Source organism: Lissotriton helveticus, chromosome 8 (assembly GCF_964261635.1).
Source record: "Lissotriton helveticus chromosome 8, aLisHel1.1, whole genome shotgun sequence".
NCBI lineage: Eukaryota > Metazoa > Chordata > Amphibia > Caudata > Salamandridae > Lissotriton > Lissotriton helveticus.
The window spans coordinates 338,708,659-338,731,682 of NC_136069.1; the positions used below are offsets into that span (position 1 = coordinate 338,708,659).

A 23,024-nucleotide genomic window follows, 5' to 3' on the forward strand; every position below is an offset into this window, starting at 1 on the left:
GAGTGGTTTGCACACTGTTTGGTCAGCCATATCGGGCTACCCAAACCAGTCATGCACACTTTCTCCTTTCTCCATTATCCATGCAGGCTGCATTACAGCCTGCGTGGAGAACATGACCAGAATTCCTATTCCCTGATTGAGGGTCGAACCAGGACGCTCAAAACCAAACACAACACTGCATTGCAGTATTGTGATTGGTCAGGGTAGCCTGGGTGCTTACCAATCACAACGCTGCATTGCAGCGTTGTGATTTGTCAGGGGAGCCTGGCTGTTGTTCCTGGCTTCCTATTCCTTGAGTACGAACAGGAGGAGAGCAGGAGCAAGGAGCAGAGATGCTGGACCCGGTAGTAAGGTAAGAGTATATATATATTTTTTTCTTCATTGCACAACCCCGCACCCACCCGCATTTTTCTTACAGCCCCCCACATGCACCCACCCTGCCACCCGCGAGTCATGCCGGCCGCCACTGCTATTGAATGCATGCTATCCAAGCTTAACCTCTATCTGGGAGGACAATTTGTTTTAATGAATATGATTTGCGGGAAAATTAATTGGATTTTAAATGACCATGTTGTCAGTGCCTCTTTCCCATATTGAATTCACCGCAAAATGACATACGAGGGTGAATTATAATAGGCAGTCCAGAAGAATGATAATATTCAATGACCCACAATTTAGATTGCAGAACTCATGTGCTACTGCTAACATACACAGTACAACAGCCAGTTATACAATCCGGGTTGATTAAAAAAACAATTTATGAGTACAGGAAGTGGTACTAGAGGGATACTCTTTTGCATGCTCTACCATTTTCTTATGAATCAGCCCAAAACGCACAACTCCCCATTAGTAAAAGTGCCAGAAGGGCACAGTTGTTTCTACTTGTACTAACTGTACAAGTAGAAACATTCTCAATGTAGTCCCATTTTAGATGTTTTGTGACCAGTTCACAAAGACACATAAGAGTACATAAAATGTACTCCAAATAGCCTTTATGAGTAAACACTATTACATATACTGGATGAGCACATACAGGCTGGAGTAAGTTGTCTGGCAATGACTGATAGCGAATTCATACCTGAAGTAGCTGGTCCCCAGCAAGGAGTCTGCCATCCCGTGCAATAACCCCATCTCGATAGACTTCTTGAATGACGATGTTTATCAAGGGTGTTTCGTTGCCGCCCACTATGCTAATTCCCAAATCTCTGTTAGAGGCCGCACGTTGAATTTCTACAGTAGTAATCTCTCCTTCAGGCAGGCTGGCAGGCTGTTGAGAGGCTGTACATTTGAGACAATGTCAAAAGAGTAGGTATCCACATTCTAAATCAAATAAAAGACACATCATTGGACTGTGTTTGAAGCATTAAGAGCAACAAAGTTGTAACAAAAAGGGCACCACCCTGGCAAAATGCTTACCTCTTCCTCCCATTTATTTTCCGTTGCTAGATTCATGCACTCAGGATAAGAGGATTTAAAATTACACCTAATATTGAACAGTCTAAACACCTGCATTTTGTACTTAATATTCATGTAATACATTATAATGCACCTGTGAAGTGTGTGGAATGCTTACCTCAAATTACACTACAAAGCAATAGCATTAAAGACAAAATAGAACACAAATGAGTAAAAAAATAACAATGATTTTGAGAAGCATGCAAGGCCTCCTATTGAGAGTATAAGCTTGATTACTAAGGGCCTAATGACGAGGTTGGCGGACCACAGGACCGTCAAACCTGTGGTGGTGGTCCCTGGACCGCCAGACTGGTGGTCCACCTGCAGTATTACAGCTACGGTGGTGGGTCAGCCACAAGACCGCAGCAGCTGCCGGAGATCCCTGATCCCGTGGAGGTGGCACAGCAGTGTGAGGTTATAATATACTGGTGTCGCTGTGCCGGCACCACCAAGCATTTTACGAGTTTCCACACTGCCACCTTTTTCATGGCGGTGAGCCCGCCATGAAAAGGGTGAAAGTGAGGAAACTAAGGGGGCCCTACAGGACACCCTGTTGTCTCTGTGAAAGGGGATGCATGTAAGGAGGCCCATGTTGGGCGGCCCTGTATTTCTGCACCACCTGTTCCCACACAGACAAAATGCACAAGATTGTACATTTCTGTTTGTGCAGGAATGGGCCGCGCGCTTACACCACCGTAGGACTGCTGCCATAGGACCTCCTACCAGTATTACAACTCTTAATCCGGTGGGTGGACTGACTGTGAGTTTGGCGGTCTTGGAGCGGGGCACTGGTGTGGTGTCCCGCTTCATGACCGTCAAACTTGTAATCATTCCTTATGTCCTGGAGGAAGTAAGGTATAAGATTACATGCAACAAATTCAACATAGTTTACTCACTCCACAGACCCTAAGAAAGTAATAAATACTGGTGTTACAACATCGTAAGTGGACCCTTTTGACAACATAACAGTGCTACAAAAAGTCATTTCTTTTTCCAACTTCACTGCATCGCTTTGGAATGAATATACAATGAAAGACTGTACTCACCCATATTCGCTCCTGACCGGAATGCACCTCTTTATTTTTTAGTTATACATTAGCGATGGATGATCCAACCTTAATTCCTAATCAGGCTGTAAAGCAACAGAGTATCTCCTTAGTATCCACTGACGTGAGGGCTATGGCAGCCGAACAGAGTCTGCTACGATGGCAAATAGGATTTCCCCTGCAGATCATGTCGAAAATTCAAGGCAGGATATGGCTACTGAAGTTCTGAGCCAAGCAGCGGGGGGTAAAAGCTCTTGGTCGACCATCCCGTCAGCTAGCAAAGCCATTAGGCACGAATCAATTCACATTGAACAACCTGCACAAGCTAGCGTCATGCACAATATCACTGACATACCCTCAAAAAATCCAAAGGGGTCCAGTACCGTATTCAACCTGCCTCTTAAACCTGCAATTTCTGTTTCAGACCCCAACATGCTTACAGAAAGCTTCCCTACACACCCCAGCAATAGGCCGCTTCAACTTTGGGCTTATTTGGAGTGGCCTCGGATCAGCCTGGTCCGCTCTTGGAACCCAGGCTAACTCGTCACACTTCACCAAAGCTGGCAAAAAATACGCTTGCAAACCTTCGCGATGGTTGCTCATACAGAAGGCAAACACAAGCACCCACAGCCTACACACTATTCTACCCAGAATACAAGTCGAAAGGCACATTTGATATCCTAAATCTGGGAAACATCCTGAAGTTAATTCAAGCAATAGACTTGATGGAAGAAGTCACATTGCACAAGATTGTTTCTGTTGGGTTTATCCCCCCAGCACACAGCCAGACCAATGAATCAACCAAGGTCACCTAGCGATCTATGGAGCTAACCTCCAACATCCTGAGGTATAGGGACATTTCTAAGCCGTGGGGTATTTCCATTGCTCCCGGCAAGAAATCAGGCTATCCACACATCCTCAACAGTTTGCCGGCCGTGGAGGGTCCAAGATTGGTTTACTCAGTCCTCAGAGGCGCCCTAAGTTAAACCCTGGTTTCTAGCTCAAGGGACCTAAAAGTTGACCACAAAATTCAACCAGTGAGTGCCGTAGAATCAGAAAACTAGACATGGCTGTCTAGGACCATGGACTCAACTCGATTGCTCAGGTGACAAAGCAACTACCACAACGCCCATTTAGAAAGCCCACTCAAGATATGATCCTGGAACATCAACGGTCTGGCAAATAAACTGAGTGAAACATTTATGGTATCTTACTTACACTCCTTCAAAACTGTCTGCTGCAAGAGACATGCCTTCAGATGGCATACCAGCTAGAAGGGTATAAAAACCATTATATTCCTGCAACCAAACAAAGGAACTTCGGCCACAACAGTGGAGGTCTTGCAATCGACATATCGGCCAATAGCGTAACTCGCTCTTGTGATCAATAGAGCTACACCTCAGGGCTTCAAGTAGCCTGTACCTCACACAGAACTGCCACCGGCCAGTCAAGAAGTCTAATTCTTATAAATGTCTACATTCGTCTAAATTCGGGCTCAAGGTCAGCGATTACCAAGGAACTGACTACCACTGTGCTAAACCTTAGATCAGAAAATCCCAGCACAGACATCTGAATTTCAGGAGACTTTAACATGTGGCTAATGACTGATCTTGCTGCTAACGAGTTAACGTAGCTACAAGAAGGCGACGGCAATACCACCTCAGGACCATCCCGGGTGGGCCAAAGATGACCCAAGAGAACGGGACTTTCAAGGAAACTTGGAACACCTTGGATTAAGAGCCCTTAATGGCCGATTTCATCCCGACAAGCCACCTGGCCTTTCATACTTAACTAACATTGGGGCCTCCTTGATTGACAATTCCTTTGTCAGTCTTCCTCTCCTGAATCAAATCTCTAATATCGGCTTCGGTGAAAAAAATGGACAGCGATCACCGCCCCCAGAGCTCACTCTTAACATTCAGCTGATCCAACACAACACAGCAGCAGACCGAGGTTTTGAAATCCACACCATCAATCTAAAACATATCAAGAGAACCATCAAAAGCCTCCCAACTTTGGCCGCTGAAGCCAAGCAATTATTTATCAACATCCATGAAATAGAGGGAGATCCAATCCTCAGCTGGTCAATGTTCTCTGAAACATTGGAGACCATTTTGCAAAACCGGCACAGCGCAAAGCCAGGCCAACTGCCTCACAAGGGGAAGGTTTCAGTCATCTTATTAGGTCTGCCAAAAAAAGCCTCAATCAGCTGTGGAGAAAACTCAAAACTTTACCAATGGACTCAAAAATATTAAGTAAACCAAGAGAGGTGCGGAGCTAGCTGAAGGTTAATAAGCGCGAACACTAAAGGAAATTTTCACAAACTGACCACCAAAGGGAAATACCTAAGGTTGAAGCTGAATATCATTTAAGCAAGTTAAACTACAACAAAGGTGCAAGGGAGCTCATAATAACTAATCTTAACAGACTATGACAAAGAAAAAACACTAATCAGAGGATGAAATGTGACATTCTGAAGTACAAGTTACAATTCAAGATTTGTAGGTTCCCCCAAATAAGAAAAGTACAAAACAAAAGTAGATCAACCAAGTTTCCAGTGTTAAAGAAATGACTTAGAAAGAAATAGCTATAGATTAAATCTACAGAGAATGTCATAAAAGGCTTGAGGAATGACACAAAAAAGTCTGGAAAAAGGCTTATAAAATAGCCAAGAGGTATGTGATTAAAAATTAAACTTAAAAATGTATCAGTGAATTTAAAGCAATAAAATCAAGGGCTCGCACAAAAACCTAAATATTAAAGCAGATGAAGAATGTTCATTATTCAAACAACAGATGCAGAAGAAAGATGGGAAACTCTATCGTCTATGCTTTTCCAGAGTCATGATTAATTTCAGCGAAACAAGAGAGTAATATAGCTAGTTACATTCCAAAGAAAATACACCCTCAGTTTCCAACACAGCTATTGGTTTAGAAAAATGATGTGACCATGGTCAAATGCTTTAAGCAACACTAAAGGGGGAATTTAAAATACTTAGGTAAGACGGACACATTAAACTAGAACTACAATGGTAATTAAATTCTACCCTTAAATGGGCTTTTACAAGGCACCTTATAAACATGCACACATCAGAAGCAACAATTGGGGTATACCCTGCAAGTTCAAACTTCTGCCTGATTTCTTAGAAGGGAAGAAACCCTTTAAACTAATTTGATAGGTCTAGTTTCCATATACCCATAATCGCCAATTCTAGAGCACCTACATCATATCTAAGAGAACGGAAGCACTCCTCCATTATGGTACACACTCCAGCTATTGAAGCCCCCTCATCTTTTCAGATCATTGAGCATACATTGAAAAAATTAGGACAATTTAGGGGCCCTGAGGATATGCTAGAAACATTTGAAAGACTTTGGGACAATATGTGGATGAGGTTAACTAACTGAGCAAAGTTATAAATGGATAAAAGGACAAAAAGTCAGTCCTAGAGAATCATAACATCAGCAAAGGAAACCTTCACTCATAATAATGTGTTAAGATGTTGCTTTGTGCTAGGTAGTGAATGATGGAATATTTAAATTTTTTTATTTTACTCATACTTTTTATATTTTCCATTGAATATTTAGTTTTTCTCTCTGAATATATTTTGTTTATCTCTGGGAAATACTCAACCTCCAAGTTAAAAAAGGGAAAAATAAAACATCTTTCCGAATCAGCCATCGATAATCAAGAGTGATTTACATCTAGATTTGGGGTATGACAAACTGATTGAAAAAAGTTTTGGGAGCTGAACCCATGGTTCTTTATATCCTGCTTTTCTGTGTTTTGACTTTTCATGTAAAGGCACACTGGAGGTGCTTAGCATAGGTTACCAATGAGTATTTTTAAGGAGCCCATTTCAGTTATATACAATATTTCAGGCAGAACAGGAGCAAGGATCATGTGTGATGCAGCTAGTACTTGATTGCATAACTGGGAGGACTGTATGCAACAAATACAATCAAAATGGTGTGCCTATGACCACTGAACTATTTTTTTGGTAGCAAGGGGAAATTGAAGGGGTTATTGAAAGTTAATAGTTTCACTGGGACTTTGTTTGGTGGTTAAACAGTCTTGTGGAACCCATCTCAGCCACATCCTATTGCTGTTCCCCACTGTGTCAGAAGGCAAACTTTCTACCAGACCAAACATGATCCTTGTATTTGGCCTGCGCACATCGCAGTTTGTCTAAACCTTTGACTTTGATCCTGTCTAGTGCGACCAGATACCCTCGGTTAGCGCTTTGTACTTTTTGGTGTTAGAAATGTATAAAACTTTGAAAAATAAAATCATATCTCTGGCTCCCTGTTGTTTTGGTGTCTTTTTTATATTAAAGCTTATACTATTTTTACATATGGGAGTGGTATTTTTTTGTTTATATTTTCAACTTTTTGACTGTTTTGGTCCTGATAACTGCTTTACACATTTCTCCTCTATTACGTCGGTCTGCTCTGGGCTACAGCTGCCAAGGGTTGAGCTGAGGTTTAAAATATTTCAATCTAAATGGACCTATTAAGAAATAGTGCCATTATTACTTGAAGAGGCCTACCATCTACATCAACTAATAATCCACTTTCTCACATCAAATGATTTATAGTTTTCCTTATTGAGAAGGGTATTATTTTGATTATTTTAGTTATATTTACAAAGAGACTTCTAGCATTGCTTTGCAGACTGGCCTGGATTGTGTTAAATAATATTTATATGTACTATTTGCTAACATCAGTCGTCTATAACATGAGGACTGGGTAAGCATGATAATCTTCTATGGGGCAGGGTCATATTAGTGCATTTGAAAATTGTGCAGATACTTATGAATAGCACATCCATATCTGGGGTTGCAGTATTAGGTCAGCTATGTCACTGGTGGGCTTGCTCATTAGGTTAACTGTGTGCACTGCTGTGTAGGTGGGTCTTCCATTAGGTGGCCACACCCCAAAGCTTGAATTGTTGAGAATCTGTTTCTTTTCTGTTTTGTGATAAAATGACATATTAGGAAGATCTTTTGGTTAATAATTTATAAATACAATGCATATTGTAATAATAATTTTAACAAGAAAAGTAGCATAGTAAACTTGAATTGATTAAGATGCTGGAAGCAAAGTATTCAAGTACGTTTTTTTTCTTTGGATCTTAGATAAAATAGCTCTTCAGCACAGACTGACTCAATTTCACCTTCTCTTCTGATTCTTTTGTAAAGAATTGCATTCCTTAGAGTATTTACTTAGTTATTAATCAAGTTTTTATTGGATTATCTGATTTGGTATGGGGTCTACTTAACCAATAAGGTGAACATAACAAATGTCTGAGCATGTTTGGAAACCAGACTTTTATTGGAAGTTGTACTTAGACTGAAGGTCATTTTAGAGAGGCTAAATGAGAGATGATGAAATGTATTTGTAACAAGTAACAGTGTTTCTCATTTCCACCACAAGCCATAATATTTAGAGGTTCTGCTAGAAAGAAAACATCAGCAAACAAAACAAAAAAGAAGGTAAACAGCACCTACTTTCTGTAACTGTGTTTTCCTCAAAAGCAGGGTTGTCAAAGCCTTGCTCATCAGACCAAAACGTTAGAGATGCTGAGGTGATCATCTGCTCCATTGCTGTTGTCCCATTGTCAATGTGCTCTGTGTCAGGTGATATGGTACCTGCATTATCTATCTCTTTTTGGCCTGTTTCGCTTTCATTTTCTATATCCATTTTGTAATGTCTTAGTCGCTCCAGAACAACTCTTCGATGGGAAGATCCAGCACACCTGTATAAAATCCATTACATTTCAGCAAAGCAGAAAAGCACATGCATAAATAAGTATAGCCCACTACATGCCAAAGGACATATTTGATGACATCACTCATTAGATTTAAAGAACAAAATTGTTCAAGTTACTAATTAGTAATGCAACCCCCGACCCAAAAAATTTAAGACAAAAAAGGTGATGGGGGAATGAGCATATGAGAAGAATTGGGTACATATGCCATGAGTGACATAATGGGGACCCAATTTATTGTTAGGTTACTAAACTGGCATATTTAGTGGTTCGAGTTTTCTTATGTTAGTTCTGGTCTCATTTCACCACTTAAGTATCAATGTAACCTTTGTTTTTTCAGTGAATTTGTATGTTTTCTTTTTTAAGTAATGTTCCTTATCAGCTAATGTAACTTTAATGTCACCACTGCGCCCTCCACGGCCTGGTCGCCCCCACACTCCCCGCCTGCTCTGCCTGCCTACCTCTACCTGCTGCCTGCCAGACGCCGATCCGGCGCCCCAGCCGCCGCAGGGCCGCCCACCAAGCCCGCCGTTTTTTTCCCGCCGTTCCTGCCGCGACCCCGCCCCCCCGCTTTCCGATTGGCCCACGCGCTCCCCGCCTCCCAGCGGACCCTCCCTCCCGGCTCCCTTCTTAAGGAGACCCAGACCACGATTCAGGAGCGACCACTGCGCCCTCCACGGCCTGGTCGCCCCCACGCTCCCCGCCTGCTCTGCCTGCCTACCTCTACCTGCTGCCTGCCAGACGCCGATCCGGCGCCCCAGCCGCCGCAGGGCCGCCCACCAAGCCCGCCGTTTTTTCCCGCCGTTCCTGCCGCGACCCCGCCCCCCCGCTTGCCGATTGGCCCACGCGCTCCCCGCCTCCCAGCGGACCCTCCCTCCCGGCTCCCTTCTTATGACGCCCCCAGAGCGACCGCGCAGCGGACGCGCACAGCGGGAGCACCGAAGGAGCGCCGAAGGTTAGCCCGATTACGCCCGTCCGTGCCTGGACCGCGCCCAGTGCCAGGACCCCACCGCCGGAAGCCGACCCGACGGACCTACGACGCCACCGAACTCAACACCGGGGGAACCCCGGGCTGCTACCGAGCCACACCGAGATGCACCCACGGACCCTTCAGCTGCCATTCCTGCAAGTTCACCTGCAACCGGACCCACGCCACACCAGCACCCACCAAGCCGAACTCCAGCAGCACCCACCTGAAGTGCATCCTGCTCAACACCCGCTCCGTCCACAGACACGCCGTCGCGCTCTGGAACCTGCTCGACACCACAGACCCAGACGTCGCCTTCCTCACGGAAACCTGGATGAACGCCTCCTCAGCGCCCGACATCGCCATCGCCATCCCAGAGGGCTACAAGATCACCCGGAGAGACCGCGCCAACCAGACAGGAGGAGGCATCGCCATCATCCACAGGAACACCATCCGCATCACGACCAACACCGACGACACCCTCGCACCCGCCGAACACCTGCACTTCCAGATCCACGTCAACCCCAAGACCACCCTCAGAGGCACTCTCATCTACAGACCCCCGGGACCACGCACACAATTCAGCGAGGACATCGCCGACTTCATCAGCCCACACGCCCACCCCTCCGCCGACTACATCCTCCTCGGGGACCTCAACTTCCACCTGGAGAACAACAACGACCGCAACACCACCACCCTGCTGGACAACCTCGCCAACCTCGGACTCAAGCAACTGGTGACCACCCCCACCCACTACGCCGGACACACACTCGACCCGATCTGCTCTTCCAGCAAGGACATCGCCTTCAGCCACGCCACGGGACTCCACTGGACGGACCACAGCTGCGTCCACTTCAGCTTCAGAAGGACCACGCTCCACCATCACCAGCAACAGGCCCCCCGCAGAAGCTGGAACAAGATCACTGCAGACCAGCTCGCTACTACCCTGAGCAAGAACCCTCCCACCAGCACAACAAACCCCAGCCAAGCAGCCACCAACCTCACGAAATGGATCAGCGACTGCGCAGACGACCTCGCCCCGCTGAAGACCCCGCCGAGCAGACCCGGCAGCAAGAAAGCCCCATGGTTTAACGACGAACTCAAGAGCTCCAAGAAGAACTGCAGCGCACTCGAGAAAACCTGGCGCAGAGACCCAACACCGGACAACATGACTGCCCTCAAGCTCGCCACCCAAAAACACCACCAGCTGATCCACGCCACCAAGAAAACCGCATTCAAGGAACGACTGGACAACAACGCACACAACAGCAAGGAACTCTTCAACATCGTGAAAGAGCTCTCCAACCCCAACGCCGGAAACAACGACATCACCCCTTCGCAAGACCTCTGCAACTCCCTCGCCTCCTACTTCCACAACAAGATCGCGGACATACACAACAGCTTCAGCACTCAACCGACGCACGCCACGACCGAACCACCGCCCCCCACCACCACCCTCCGCGCCTGGACCCCGATCAGCACCGAAGACACCATCCGCACGATGAACTCCATCCACTCCGGATCTCCGACAGACCCCTGCCCTCACCACGTCTTCAACAAGGCCGACGCTGTCATCGCACCCCACCTGCGGGACATCATCAACACCTCCTTCAACATCGCCACCTTCCCGGAGAGCTGGAAGCACGCCGAACTCAGCGCTCTACTCAAGAAACCATCAGCAGACCCAACCGACCTCAAGAACTACCGCCCCATCTCGCTGCTCCCGTTTCCGGCCAAAGTCATCGAGAAGACCGTCAACAAGCAACTGGCCGCCTTCCTCGAGACGAACGGTTCCCTCGACCTCTCGCAGTCTGGCTTCCGGGCCAACCACAGCACCGAGACCGCCCTGATCGCAGCTACCAATGACATCCGAGCCCTGCTCGACAACGGAGAAACAGCGGCCCTCATCCTTCTGGACCTCTCCGCGGCCTTCGACACTGTCTGCCACCGTACCCTAGTACAGCGCCTCAGCAACGTCGGAATCCAGGAGAAGACACTGGAGTGGATCACCTCCTTCCTCGCCGGAAGGACACAGAGAGTCCGCCTCCCCCCGTTCAGATCGGAGGCCACCGAAGTCATCTGCGGCGTTCCTCAAGGCTCCTCGCTCAGCCCAACACTCTTCAACGTCTACATGAGCCCCCTCGCAGCCATCGCACGCCAGCACAACCTGAACATCATCTCCTACGCCGACAACACCCAGCTGATCCTCTCCCTCACTAACGACCCCGCCACCGCCAGAGCCAACCTGCACGAAGGGATGACAGCCGTTGCCAAATGGATGTCGAACAGCCGCCTGAAACTGAACTCGGACAAGACGGAAGTCCTCATCCTGGGATCCTCACCCTCCGCCTGGGACGACTCCTGGTGGCCCCCCGCCCTGGGCAGCGCACCCATACCAACAGACCACGCACGCAACCTGGGCTTCATCCTGGACTCCTCCCTCTCCATGACCAGACAAGTCAACTCCGTCTCCTCGTCGTGCTTCAACATCCTGCGCATGCTACGTAAGATCTTCCGATGGATCCCCACCGAGACCAGGAAGACGGTCACCCAGGCCCTCGTCACCAGCCGTCTGGACTACGGCAACTCCCTCTACGCCGGAACCACCGCCAAACTCCAGAAGAGACTCCAGCGGATCCAGAACACCTCAGCACGACTCATCCTGGACATCCCCCGCCGCAGCCACATCTCCGGACACCTGAGAGACCTGCACTGGCTCCCGGTCAACAAGAGAATCACCTTCCGGCTCCTCACCCACGCACACAAAGCCCTACACAACCAAGGACCAGGATACCTCAACAGCCGCCTCAACTTCTACGCTCCCAAACGCCAGCTTCGATCGACCAGCCACGCCCTCGCCGCCGTCCCCCGCATCCGAAGAGCCACCACAGGAGGAAGGTCCTTCTCCTACCTGGCCGCCAAGACTTGGAACTCCCTTCCGACCCACCTCCGCCTGACCCAGGACCACCTCGCCTTCAGGAAGCAGCTCAAGACCTGGCTGTTCGAGCAGTAGCGGACCCCCTCCCCCCAGCGCCTTGAGACCCTCCGGGTGAGTAGTGCGCTATATAAATGCTCTGATTCATTGATTGACTTTAACCTTTTTTTATTTAAAAATATATATAAATATGAATAAATAAAATATAAATAAATATAAATGTACATATATATTTAAATGTATATAAATATATACAAATACATATATATACATACAAATATATATACATATATATACACACACACACACATACATGTGTGCGCACACACGCAATCAGGTTGTTTATGTGGTATTTACAAAGTGTGGTAATAGTTCCTTTTACAAGTTTTCAACAGGAAAACAAGACATAACATGCCAATGGTTTTTAACACACTGAATTTCCCAGTAGATTTCGGCAGGTTTGACCTTCAGCGAAAACTGTGAAGAGGTGATCATTATTACTCACCTTATAATTCCAATCCTCTTTGCAAACAAACACATGTTTGCACATGGATAAACATTTAGCTCTGAGCACGTAATGAGGACTGTAGTACTGATAATGTGTTGAGTTGAAAAATATATGTATGTGTGTGGGGTGGCGAGAAATAGGCAAGCATCACAAATACATTACAATTTGTGGTTAATAAGATCATACTAAAGTAAATGACCTGGCAAGGATTGGAAATGCACATCCCATGGTTTGACAAAGATTTCAAGAAAAACACTCATCTTCGGAAGCTGGAAATAGAATGTGCCCAGTGCAAATGAATGCATTAGTGTATTAAGTAACAAATCAAACGTTAAAAAAGTGATACCAGAAATATCTTTAAATTGGGAGAACAATTCCAGATTATCCTCTAATGCTTGTTTTACACTTAACATTAATATTAGTGATTGCATTGTATTTCAAATACCCAACGTGGTTACCCTATGACAGAATGTATTGATCAGAAAGTGCTAAACGATATGACAAATGTAAAATTGATAATGAAATAGTTAAGGGTCTATGATGGTTTCATTTATTTATTCAGTCTGTCCCTGACTTCTCCGTTTTTAGCATTTTTTCCACTGCATTGTTCTTAGTTACTACATTTATCTTGTGCTAGTTTATAATTGTTGTACATCCTCACCTCACCTATCCATTCCTGCCCTTTATCCCTTTCTTTAAACGTATTGTGTGAATATTTCAAGACATCGGTTGTCCTTGAGTTCTTGCAATTCAAATACGCCATACTGAACCTTCACATGATTTCATGTTCCATATATGTGATTGTACTATTTATTGACAGCTATTATTGTCCTGTTTATTACTATGGTTCTCTCATACAAAACAAAATAAAACTAAATATAATAAGTAAGACACTTCTCGGCGATGTCCATACTTCATCTGAACCACAAGAAAGATGAAAAATGTGCATTTAATGACTAGGCATACGGTGATGAAACCCATGAATTGCAGTACATAGTAAAACGAAAGGCTATAAAATTATATATATGCAAATAAGCGTTCAAAAACAATATAGTAAAATGAAAGGTTAAAATGACACATATGCAAATAAGCATTTAAAAACAATGTCTTAGATGTTTGCAAGGAGGAATGATGGACAAGGGGTGGAACTGAGGTTACGGGCTTACAGCTCTCCTAAAGGGGAAGTTTGCCAGAGGTGCGATAACTAGTCAAACAAGTTAACATTACCAGACAATGCAAGCAATTAAGGAAAAAACATAGACTCAAATAACTGAGGTCATGATACACTGTTCGTGGAACCGAGAGGATCTCTGTTCAAGTTCTAATTCAGGATGAAATTGTTCAGTTTATAGAATCAATCAGCTGAAAACGTATGAGGTGATCAGTGTCAAAATATGAATGCAGTGATGTGCACATATATCTGGGTACAAGTTATCCATGATTACCACAGTGGATACTTACAACATAATGAATTCTATACAACTCCATTTTAAACCCTGTTAATCCATTCTTGCACATTAGCTTAAGAAGTCTATATTTCTTTCAATGGGGGTCAGGGGACAGAACGTTGCTATGATCAGTAAAAAGCTAAAGACTTGGCTTTTCAAGCAGTCACACTTTGAATTTGCAACCTGAAAAGTGTTCATAGTTGTCTCAAAATTACCGTTGTGTCAGTTAAACAACTAGAGCTGGAACCTTATATTTACAAATCATGTGTGTAGGATTTTACTCTATGAGATGTTGGCCTTGATTATTAGGACTTTGTGCAGCAGAGATGCCAGTGGGTCAATAAACAGATTGAAGAACGGAGTAATAATGAGCACCTTTGCCTTGTGCCATGTCTAAAGAAGATAAGAACCTTTCTATTAATTATGATACTGGTTGTGGCATCTTGATCTAGTGCTTTGGCGGCTCTTAGACACAGATCTGGGAACAAGAACTGTGTCCATACACCACACGTCAGATATAGTGAGCATACCCTATCAAAAGCTTTCTCTTCATATGTATATATCTATATATCTATATATATATATATATATATATGCATATATATATATATATATATATACCCAGATTGTTTACCCAGATTGCAATCAGTGAAGAAGCGCTGATAGTCGCACAGTCAGCAAAGAATACCGGTTTCCTCGATCTTCCTAATCATATTTTCACCTTGAATAAATCCTTGTTCATCCTCGTGTATAATTTAATTGAGATAATCCTGCATGAAATTTGCTAGGTAAGTAGATTATTTTTTACCCTCACAATTCAGAAGAGATATTTGACAATATGAGGTGCAACACACAGGGTCCTTCTCTGGCTTGATGACAGAGCTGAACTAGGGTTACATTATTCAACCTACAAAATCTTCCCAATTTCCTGCACAAAACTTATCTTGCCTTGCTGCTATGTCATGCTCAAATTATTGATAATAGTAGATATCTCCGTATTAGCCATAGAAATCATAATTTTCAAGATACTGGATGGGTTAGGTATTGGTCTTGGAAATTAAGAAACACAGGTTCTTGCTGGTTACATATCATAGTTCCTGTTTTACTCATATTAGGTTGTTTAACAGTTTTTAAAAATCTCTTGCAGCTAGTTTGGGGTATTGTACATTGTACCCATATGATAAATGAATTATTCTATTTGTGGCTTTCTTTACCTTTGTCTTCCTTTCCAAAATGTTTTCGTTTTTTGATTAAGCTTATAAATCTGTGCTGTTTCCGTATTGTTTCTCCAATATTATTTCTGATATTGCTTTTTCATACGTCCTGCAAATAAACATTGACTAGGTGACATATTTTTTTCTGGGTAAATCTTTCACCGCTCAGAATCCTTTTAATTTGCCATTAGCGCCTGTAGATTCAAGATTTGTTTCAATAGTTCCTTTAGTAACACTGGATATTATTTTCTATTTGTAGCAGAGTGCTAAGTGATAGTTCCTCCTCAATAAACTTTAAATGTGTGGGACAAAATCGGTTGAGATTCTAATGTAAGAGACAAATTCCAAGTCTGGAAGTAAAAAGTGTTTAAACCACCATGCTTTATTTGTTTTCAAAAAACCAATCCTAGAAATTCAAATTGTTAGCATTGATGGGTCAGATGAAGAACTGGGTGCCATGTCTACTTTCACAGCATTCTCCTTTAAGTATTTAGATATCTAAAAAAAAGAAGATTTGATGACAAACTATACTAAGTAGAATGGAACATGTACCCATGTTCAGGTAGAGTTTTGTTTCTGGTAATGCGTAATAGCTCCAAATTAGTGCTTATCTTTTGAACGCAAATCTTTAACTTTTTGTAAGATTTTTAGATGTTTGAATTATAGGCCTCTTAATGGTATTCCAAGCAAGTACCACAAATTATATATGGGGGTCTCATACATTCCCTCTTTATCACCGGGGCAATACATAAGGGCCACCAAAATAATCTGATTGAAAGAGAGTTACTGCAGACATCAGTCCCTTGGATAGCCTTTTGGAATATATTACTTTATTTGTGGTTGTGTCTTGACCAGATGTTGCTATTGAATCTAAATCTACCAGCACTTATTGAAATGAAGAATTTTTCAAACAGGAATCTGAGGGGCATATTATCAAGAAAGGGCGTTACATTAACGCCGCTTTTATCGGCAGGAAACTGCCGATAAAGCGGCGATAATGGGCTTGATAATATGCTCTAAGGAATTCCAATCGAAGCCCATGTTAGATGTCTTCACATCTGAAGACATCTAACATGGGCTTCGATTGGAATTCCTTAGAGCATATTATCAAGCCCATTATCGCCGCTTTATCGGCAGTTTCCTGCCGATAAAAGCGGCGTTAATGTAACGCCCTTTCTTGATAATATGCCCCTATGTTTCTTACACTATTACTATCTTTATACCAGAATTTGGGAACAGTTGATAAATAGATTCCTGTTTCTTTTTATTAAACGCTATTCTGCTCACAGTGCATGAAATTACAAGTAATTATTTTCTAATATTCATAAAAAAGAAATACAGTGCTAATATTCTTTTCTAAATACATTTTAGTATATATTTTTTATATGGGGACTTCTTTAATTTTTCCTATAATTTTTCTTCTTTTCAGACCCTCTAAAATTAAAATTACCACACGCATTCCAACACCGCTACTATCCTAACTCTCCTGAAAGGATCTTTCATGATACAATGGTCCCAGAATTCTATTATCCAAGCCCAGAAAGGATAGTGAGAAGATCACTTGGCAGTTGTATACTTCAACTACAGTTCACATTCTTGATTTTAAATTCTGTCTTAATTGTTTGATTCTGCAACTTTTATTTCTGGGTGTCATCAGTAGCTTTTTGGCATCTGCACTAGTAAAAATTAAATTTGATTGATCATTTACCATTACTTTGAGCTCTGATGGGTGTTCAAAGTTCAAATCATAACAAACAGCTTTGAAATTGGTAATATATTTGTGCAGGATGCCTTATTTTTGGTCAGTTCATTTGGAAATATAAGGCAGATTAATATATAAATATTTTTATAATTAATGGGTTTACATAGGCAGCTCAATATTTTCTCTACTATTGTGTGTGTAAAAATATTCATCAGGATCTTGTGGGGTTTTTATGAAACTTTGTTTGTTTTGCAAAAAGACTCTCTGTATATGTGATGTATCTTTTTTATCTAGGTCACCGGATAGGTGTACGTCTTGAATTTTAATATTTGTATAGCATAGGTTTTTAAGTTAATATGTATTTGTGTTTATTGTGGAAGACACACAGATTTAATATTACTCCCTATAGAAACTTTTTCCAGTCCCTCAACAATGAATTTGAGTATCTTGTTTTTTTGCATCAACTGATTCTCTGTTGTGTGATGCGTATTAAATTGTAAGACCTTAATCTCACTTTTGTGACGTATCTCTTCTAGCTGAGTATTTACTGATTTCTTGGAACTTCTGCCCAACATGTTGCCTGTTCTGTTCTAGACTGTATAGTACTTGAAGTTTGCAGAATTTAAGCTAATGAGGAACTCACCTGTCTTATCATCTCTGGCAACTCTTATGATTGTTGAGTACCTTTCACCAGGTCCGGAATGGCTACTAGGCAGTTTGGTATGCTGCTGAGCTGGGGGCTAATTTCATTGATGTGGACCTGTGTGTACTAAACAAAATTTGTTTTGTTGTCATTATTTCGAAGTACTCGCAGGTCTCCATGTACAAAATCAGCCCCCACTGCAGTAAAATCAGCCAGCAGCTCAGCAGCATTCTAAACTGCCCGGTAGTCAGTCCGGCCCTGCCTTTCACTGTATGTTGCTGTTCTGCCTTTGCAAAGATTTTTAATGATCTCTATTCCTGCATGAATTTCTATCTCAGTCTTCAGAGTTTCAAAAGATACTTGTTAGATTGTGACAAACACAGAAGTTCCATTAGCTAGTTTTGGGAGTATTTCCTCTGCCTCTTTTGTGCCTTTTGCATCTAGTGACTTTTTCATTGCAACAGCAACCTCCGATGTATGGAGTAACTTATGTTGGGCCTTGGGACAACCCCTTGCCCCCGTTGTCAATATCCTTAACATTTTTACTAGACGTATTAAGACTAGTTGTTTCTTTTATATCACTTTTGCTGTTTTGCTGCGTATCTTTAATTGAGTCTATATACTCTTACATCACCAAAAGGTTTATGTATTATACTGCAAAAAAGGTGGTTTGAGTTTCTGGTTGTTTGCCTTTGTTTCTTGTGATCTCTCCTTTTCTCAATATAATGCTTGTTGGAAAATGGCCCTCTCTGAAGGGTCAATCCAAAGTTTTGACTTCCTCCTACTCTTTTTATGACCTTCTTTTTGTTGGCTTTTAGACTCAGAGCACTTTACCATTGCTGACCAGAGCTAAAGTGCATGTGCTTCTATCCTAAACATGGTGACATTAGTGTATACCCAATTGACATATTTAGTTTACTCGTAAATCCCTTGTAAAGTGATATACCATATGCCCAGGGACTATCACCTAACTGTTACTAGTGGACCTGCCGAACTGATTGTACCACGCACACAAGCAGCCTTTCAAACCTGTCTCAGTCCTGCAATTGCAAGGCTGGTGTGTACAGTTTACTGCCACTTTAACTTAGCATTTAAAACCGCTTGCCAAGCCTTAAACTTCCCTTTTATTACACATAAACCACACCTAAAGTATGCCCTTGGGAGTCATAAGGGCAGAGTGCAGTGTAAGTAAAATTTAGGACATGTATTTGAAATGTTTACATATCCTGGTAGTGACAAACAGCTTAATTAATTTTTCATTACTGTGAGGCTTACTCCTCTCATAGGTTAACATTTAAAATTCTTAAATACACTTTTAAGCGGTAATTCCTGATTAGAAAAGAGTAGCTGTTTCATGTTTTATATGTTTGGAATGGTAATGATAAATTATTTTTAGCGGTTCAGTTGGATTTAACATTACTGTTTTAGAAATGCCACTTTAAAAAAAATGGACATTTCTCTGCTGTTACTGCTCTGTGTGCCTGCAGTCTGTATCCAATACATGTCTGGTGTGGGTGATAGCTATACTTTGTGCATTCCCTCTAGAAAGTCAAAAACACAGGAAGGATAGACGTGACAGAGAACTCATCTGCATTCTGATAGCTCTTCCTGGGTAGGAAGCAAGGAAGGAGCTGACACTTATACCAGAATAGGCAGTGTCCTGTTTCCCACACTAAGGGCTGATTACCCACGACTGATAGTATGGAACAAGGGCTGGGAAGAAAGAGCTTATGTGCACTTCAAAGACCCTTCTTGGAAGTCATCCACTCTTCAAAGGCACAACAGGGTATAAGTAATGGGGCTCTGATCCTACCAATACAGTACACTACTGGACCTGTGAAGAACTCTGACAGGACTAAAGACCGCTGTGCTACAAGGATTGCCACTCTGCTTGACCGCTGCTCTGGAAGAGCTGCTTTGCTGCTTTTCTGTTCTGCCCTGCTGCCTGCTGATCTCTGCCCTGCTGAGGACAAGGACTGGGCCCATCTCACTGGAAATCAGAGTGTCCTTAAGGGCTTGCTGGCTTGCCCCCGCTCTGAAGTCTCAGGGCCATCAAAGGCTTCCTTCTACCCAGCAACAGCCCCTGGACTCTGTCATCTGTGAGTCCTGCCCTGCCAAGTGGTGCCAATCCAGTCCTGGGCCTCTGAAAGGTGACTCCTGCTGTACAAAACCATCAAAATTGATGCAGTGACGTTTTGCGCTGATCGGAACCTACAAATTACCCCACGACATGAATGCGGAGCAGACATACAACATCATTTTGAAGGATTATGGGATTCAAGGACGATGGACAGCACAGCTTGATGACGAAGCAGTGCCTGCATCATAAACAGATTTGTCAACGAAGCATTCATCTCCTACGTGCATGAGACCCAAAGCATTGAGTCTTCGACGTCGAGGTTTGCTCCATCCAAGGTACTTTTTCAGTGGGACCTGCATGAGAACTGTAGCTGGCCGGCCCTCCTTCACGATCGGCCTGGACTTTGGTATTACACCAGTCCAGCGCAACCACAAGTAACCCCTAAGCGCTATTTGTTTCTAAGTACTAATTATTGATAATTCATAAATTCAGTGAATTGGGCTGTTTGCGACTGGCAAAATGCATGAAACATGTGGCCCTTAGAGTGCTACCTTTTCTAGCTGAAGGCATTCAAAGGTTTCTGTTAAGCTTAAGGAAAAGCACATAAATGACCAATCAAACTGAAAAAAATGGGGAAAGTAATGACAATGTAGAGTTGATTCCTCATTGGATGACTAAAATAGCACATTTTATCTCAAATGTAAATAGATGTGAGATCAACTTAAACAACTGTGATTTTTAAAATAAAAAAACATGTTTTCTCAAAAAGGAGACTTCATATTTTCTGGATGATAATCCTCCCTTCCTCTTATTCTCCACTGTGGGACATTTCATACTGTTTTTCTTTTTGCCCAGAGAATTGTGTGGGGAGGCAGGAGAGGTATGCTTTGGTGGCAAGGGGGAGCTGGATGATTCCTCCCTATTTGTAACTCCAATTCACTAAAGTATCCTGACACCCTTTTGTACAAGTCTCTACTCTAATTGACCCACATTGTTTCTAGATATGAGACATCCAGAAATGTTTTTAGAGACCCTCATACACCCTACTGGTGTTATGCTTCCTTATCGATTCTCACCCTGGCCGGCATAAACCAGGGTGGCTCAATCGTATTCTAGGGCACACTTTGGATATTTTTCCAGTTGGAGTCTTTTCTGTCTAAATAAAATATCTAAAGGACATCCCAGATTCCATTTATTTTTGGGTGCCTTTGGTAGGGTTAAAATCTCACTACTTGGGTTTATGTCGGGGATCACTGCAGTTGCACTCTATGTCTTTGTCGACATGTTTCAGCCCTTTCTAATGGCGTCTATGATAGACTGTGTGAGAGTCCCTAAGAAACCTTTATAGATATCTCCATCTAAAAGGGTTGGGTCAGTCAGAGTACATACTCTATCAAAAGGGTGGACAGATAATTTAGTGAAATGATATTTCATATTTTATCACGCTGGGTTCTTCATAAATATGTACTTAAGCATGCAATTTGATGTTAAGGGAAAATGAGAAGATGTGTAAAAAACAAAATTAAAAAGTCAACAACTATATCAAAACAGTGCCATGTCTTGTCATGTTTTGAAGGCTTGAATGCAAAAACCCCATGAAGATATGCTGGAAAATCTCCATTCTAGTTCATGAACGCATACCTGTTTTTAAGATGTGATTCCAAGTCACATCGCTGCATGGTCTCCTGGCATATTGAGGAAAAGGGGCACACAACTACCAGTTTATCTAACAGTTTATTAACAAGGATGCTGGACTTCTTGCAGAATTTGAAATTCAGCCTTTTCCGATCCAGTGGACAAAAATCTTTTTGCAGCAGAAAATTTCTTAGGCACTTGTGGCAAAATGTATGTCCGCAAGGAGTGTCCATTGGCTGCAGCAAAGGCTGGAGGCATACATGGCAGACCAAATCATCATCCACATCTTCCTGGTAATTGTAGAGGTGGTTCTCCTTTGTCCAATGTTGCTGACCACATTCAAAGCAAAGGGGGTTAAGAGTTGTGTCCTCCTCCACTGAAACTACTTCTTCTTGAGGGGTGCCCATTGTAACACATGTAGTAAAATATCACTGTCTTCAATTAGCTTTGTAGTAGTTGATGTTTGAGTTCAGCGTACAGTTTCCGAACCATGCAAAATGTATGCACTCCTGTGTACAAAAAGATAAAAATAAATCATTAAAATAATGAAACTTTTTTCGCCATGCTCAGCAACTTAGTTATTTGCAATTAGTTTTTACACTGAAACCAGGAGGGTTTTGACTACAACCATTCTTTCAGGGTTCGTAATCCGGTGACTAAACACATTTTTGCTAGTGGTTAAAGATCATGTTTGATCCTGGGGAGGAGCAGGACCTTATGAAAAGCAGTAAGTTAGTGAGATTCTACTATGACCATTTTCAACACAACTGCACATTTTTCACCCGTTTCATCATTATCAGTCTACCAGTGCACAGGCAGGCACACCCTAAGCTTACCCTTATAAGTAAGAAGGCGAAACCCTCAAATCAGCTGAGACTAAAAAGTTTGTGTTACTAAAGCACTGAAGTCTATTTGCCCCTCACAACCCAAACAGCTTCAGCAATGAGTGGAATGTACTTGTAATCCTGTCATGTGGTTATTATATCCGAGGGACTCATAGGTCTTTCACTTATCACCTCATAAACTTTCACCTTTAAGCTTTCACCTAGTACCTTTTACATCTAGCGTTTTGGAGCTAGGATGTAATGATTTGAATGTCATGCACACTACCTAGTTTTACTCAAGCTAATTGTTCTTGTGACATGTGAGTAAATGATGCCATGATGTTCTACATGTGTTGTCCACCAAGAGGTGTGTTGTGCAAATCACTTGTTGCCCTCCCACTGTAGGTCTGTATTTGCTCTTGTATTATAATCCTGTGTTCCTCTGCGCATTGGTTCTAACCATTGCCTTGTGCATGTGTTGTACACACAATGAGGTATATTTACAACAAACTGTCGGAGTGCGGAGCTGCCCCAAATTTGGCAGCACTGCACGCCAGCATTTATAAAACACAGGGATGCGTGATATTTACTACAATATGGCACACCCCTGTGATTTCCCTAGCACTGGCACTAATATTTGCTGCCTATCGCCAATGCAGGCATCCTTGCAACATAGTACAAGGGTTCCTGCGATGCAGGGATCATGGTCTATGTGTAGGAAGGAACTTAAACAATCCATAATGGCTATTTTTCACCTTCTGGCACAAAAATAATCATTAATGGTGTTTTGCTCTTTCT

General features: G+C 42.9%; 1 protein-coding gene across 1 annotated transcript in view; it reads right to left on the reverse strand.

Moving 5' to 3' along the window:
• Nucleotides 1–23,024, reverse strand: part of LNX2 (ligand of numb-protein X 2) — a 169,307-nt gene that overhangs the window by 131,529 nt on the left and 14,754 nt on the right. Inside the window, exons 2-4 of the mRNA XM_078655991.1 lie at nt 21,409–21,911; nt 8,011–8,258; nt 1,079–1,278 (exon numbers count right to left, since the gene is read on the reverse strand). Coding sequence (XP_078512117.1) covers nt 1,079–1,278; nt 8,011–8,258; nt 21,409–21,809 — 849 coding nt within the window. The 5' untranslated portion in view covers nt 21,810–21,911. The remainder of the gene's footprint in view (nt 1–1,078; nt 1,279–8,010; nt 8,259–21,408; nt 21,912–23,024) is intronic.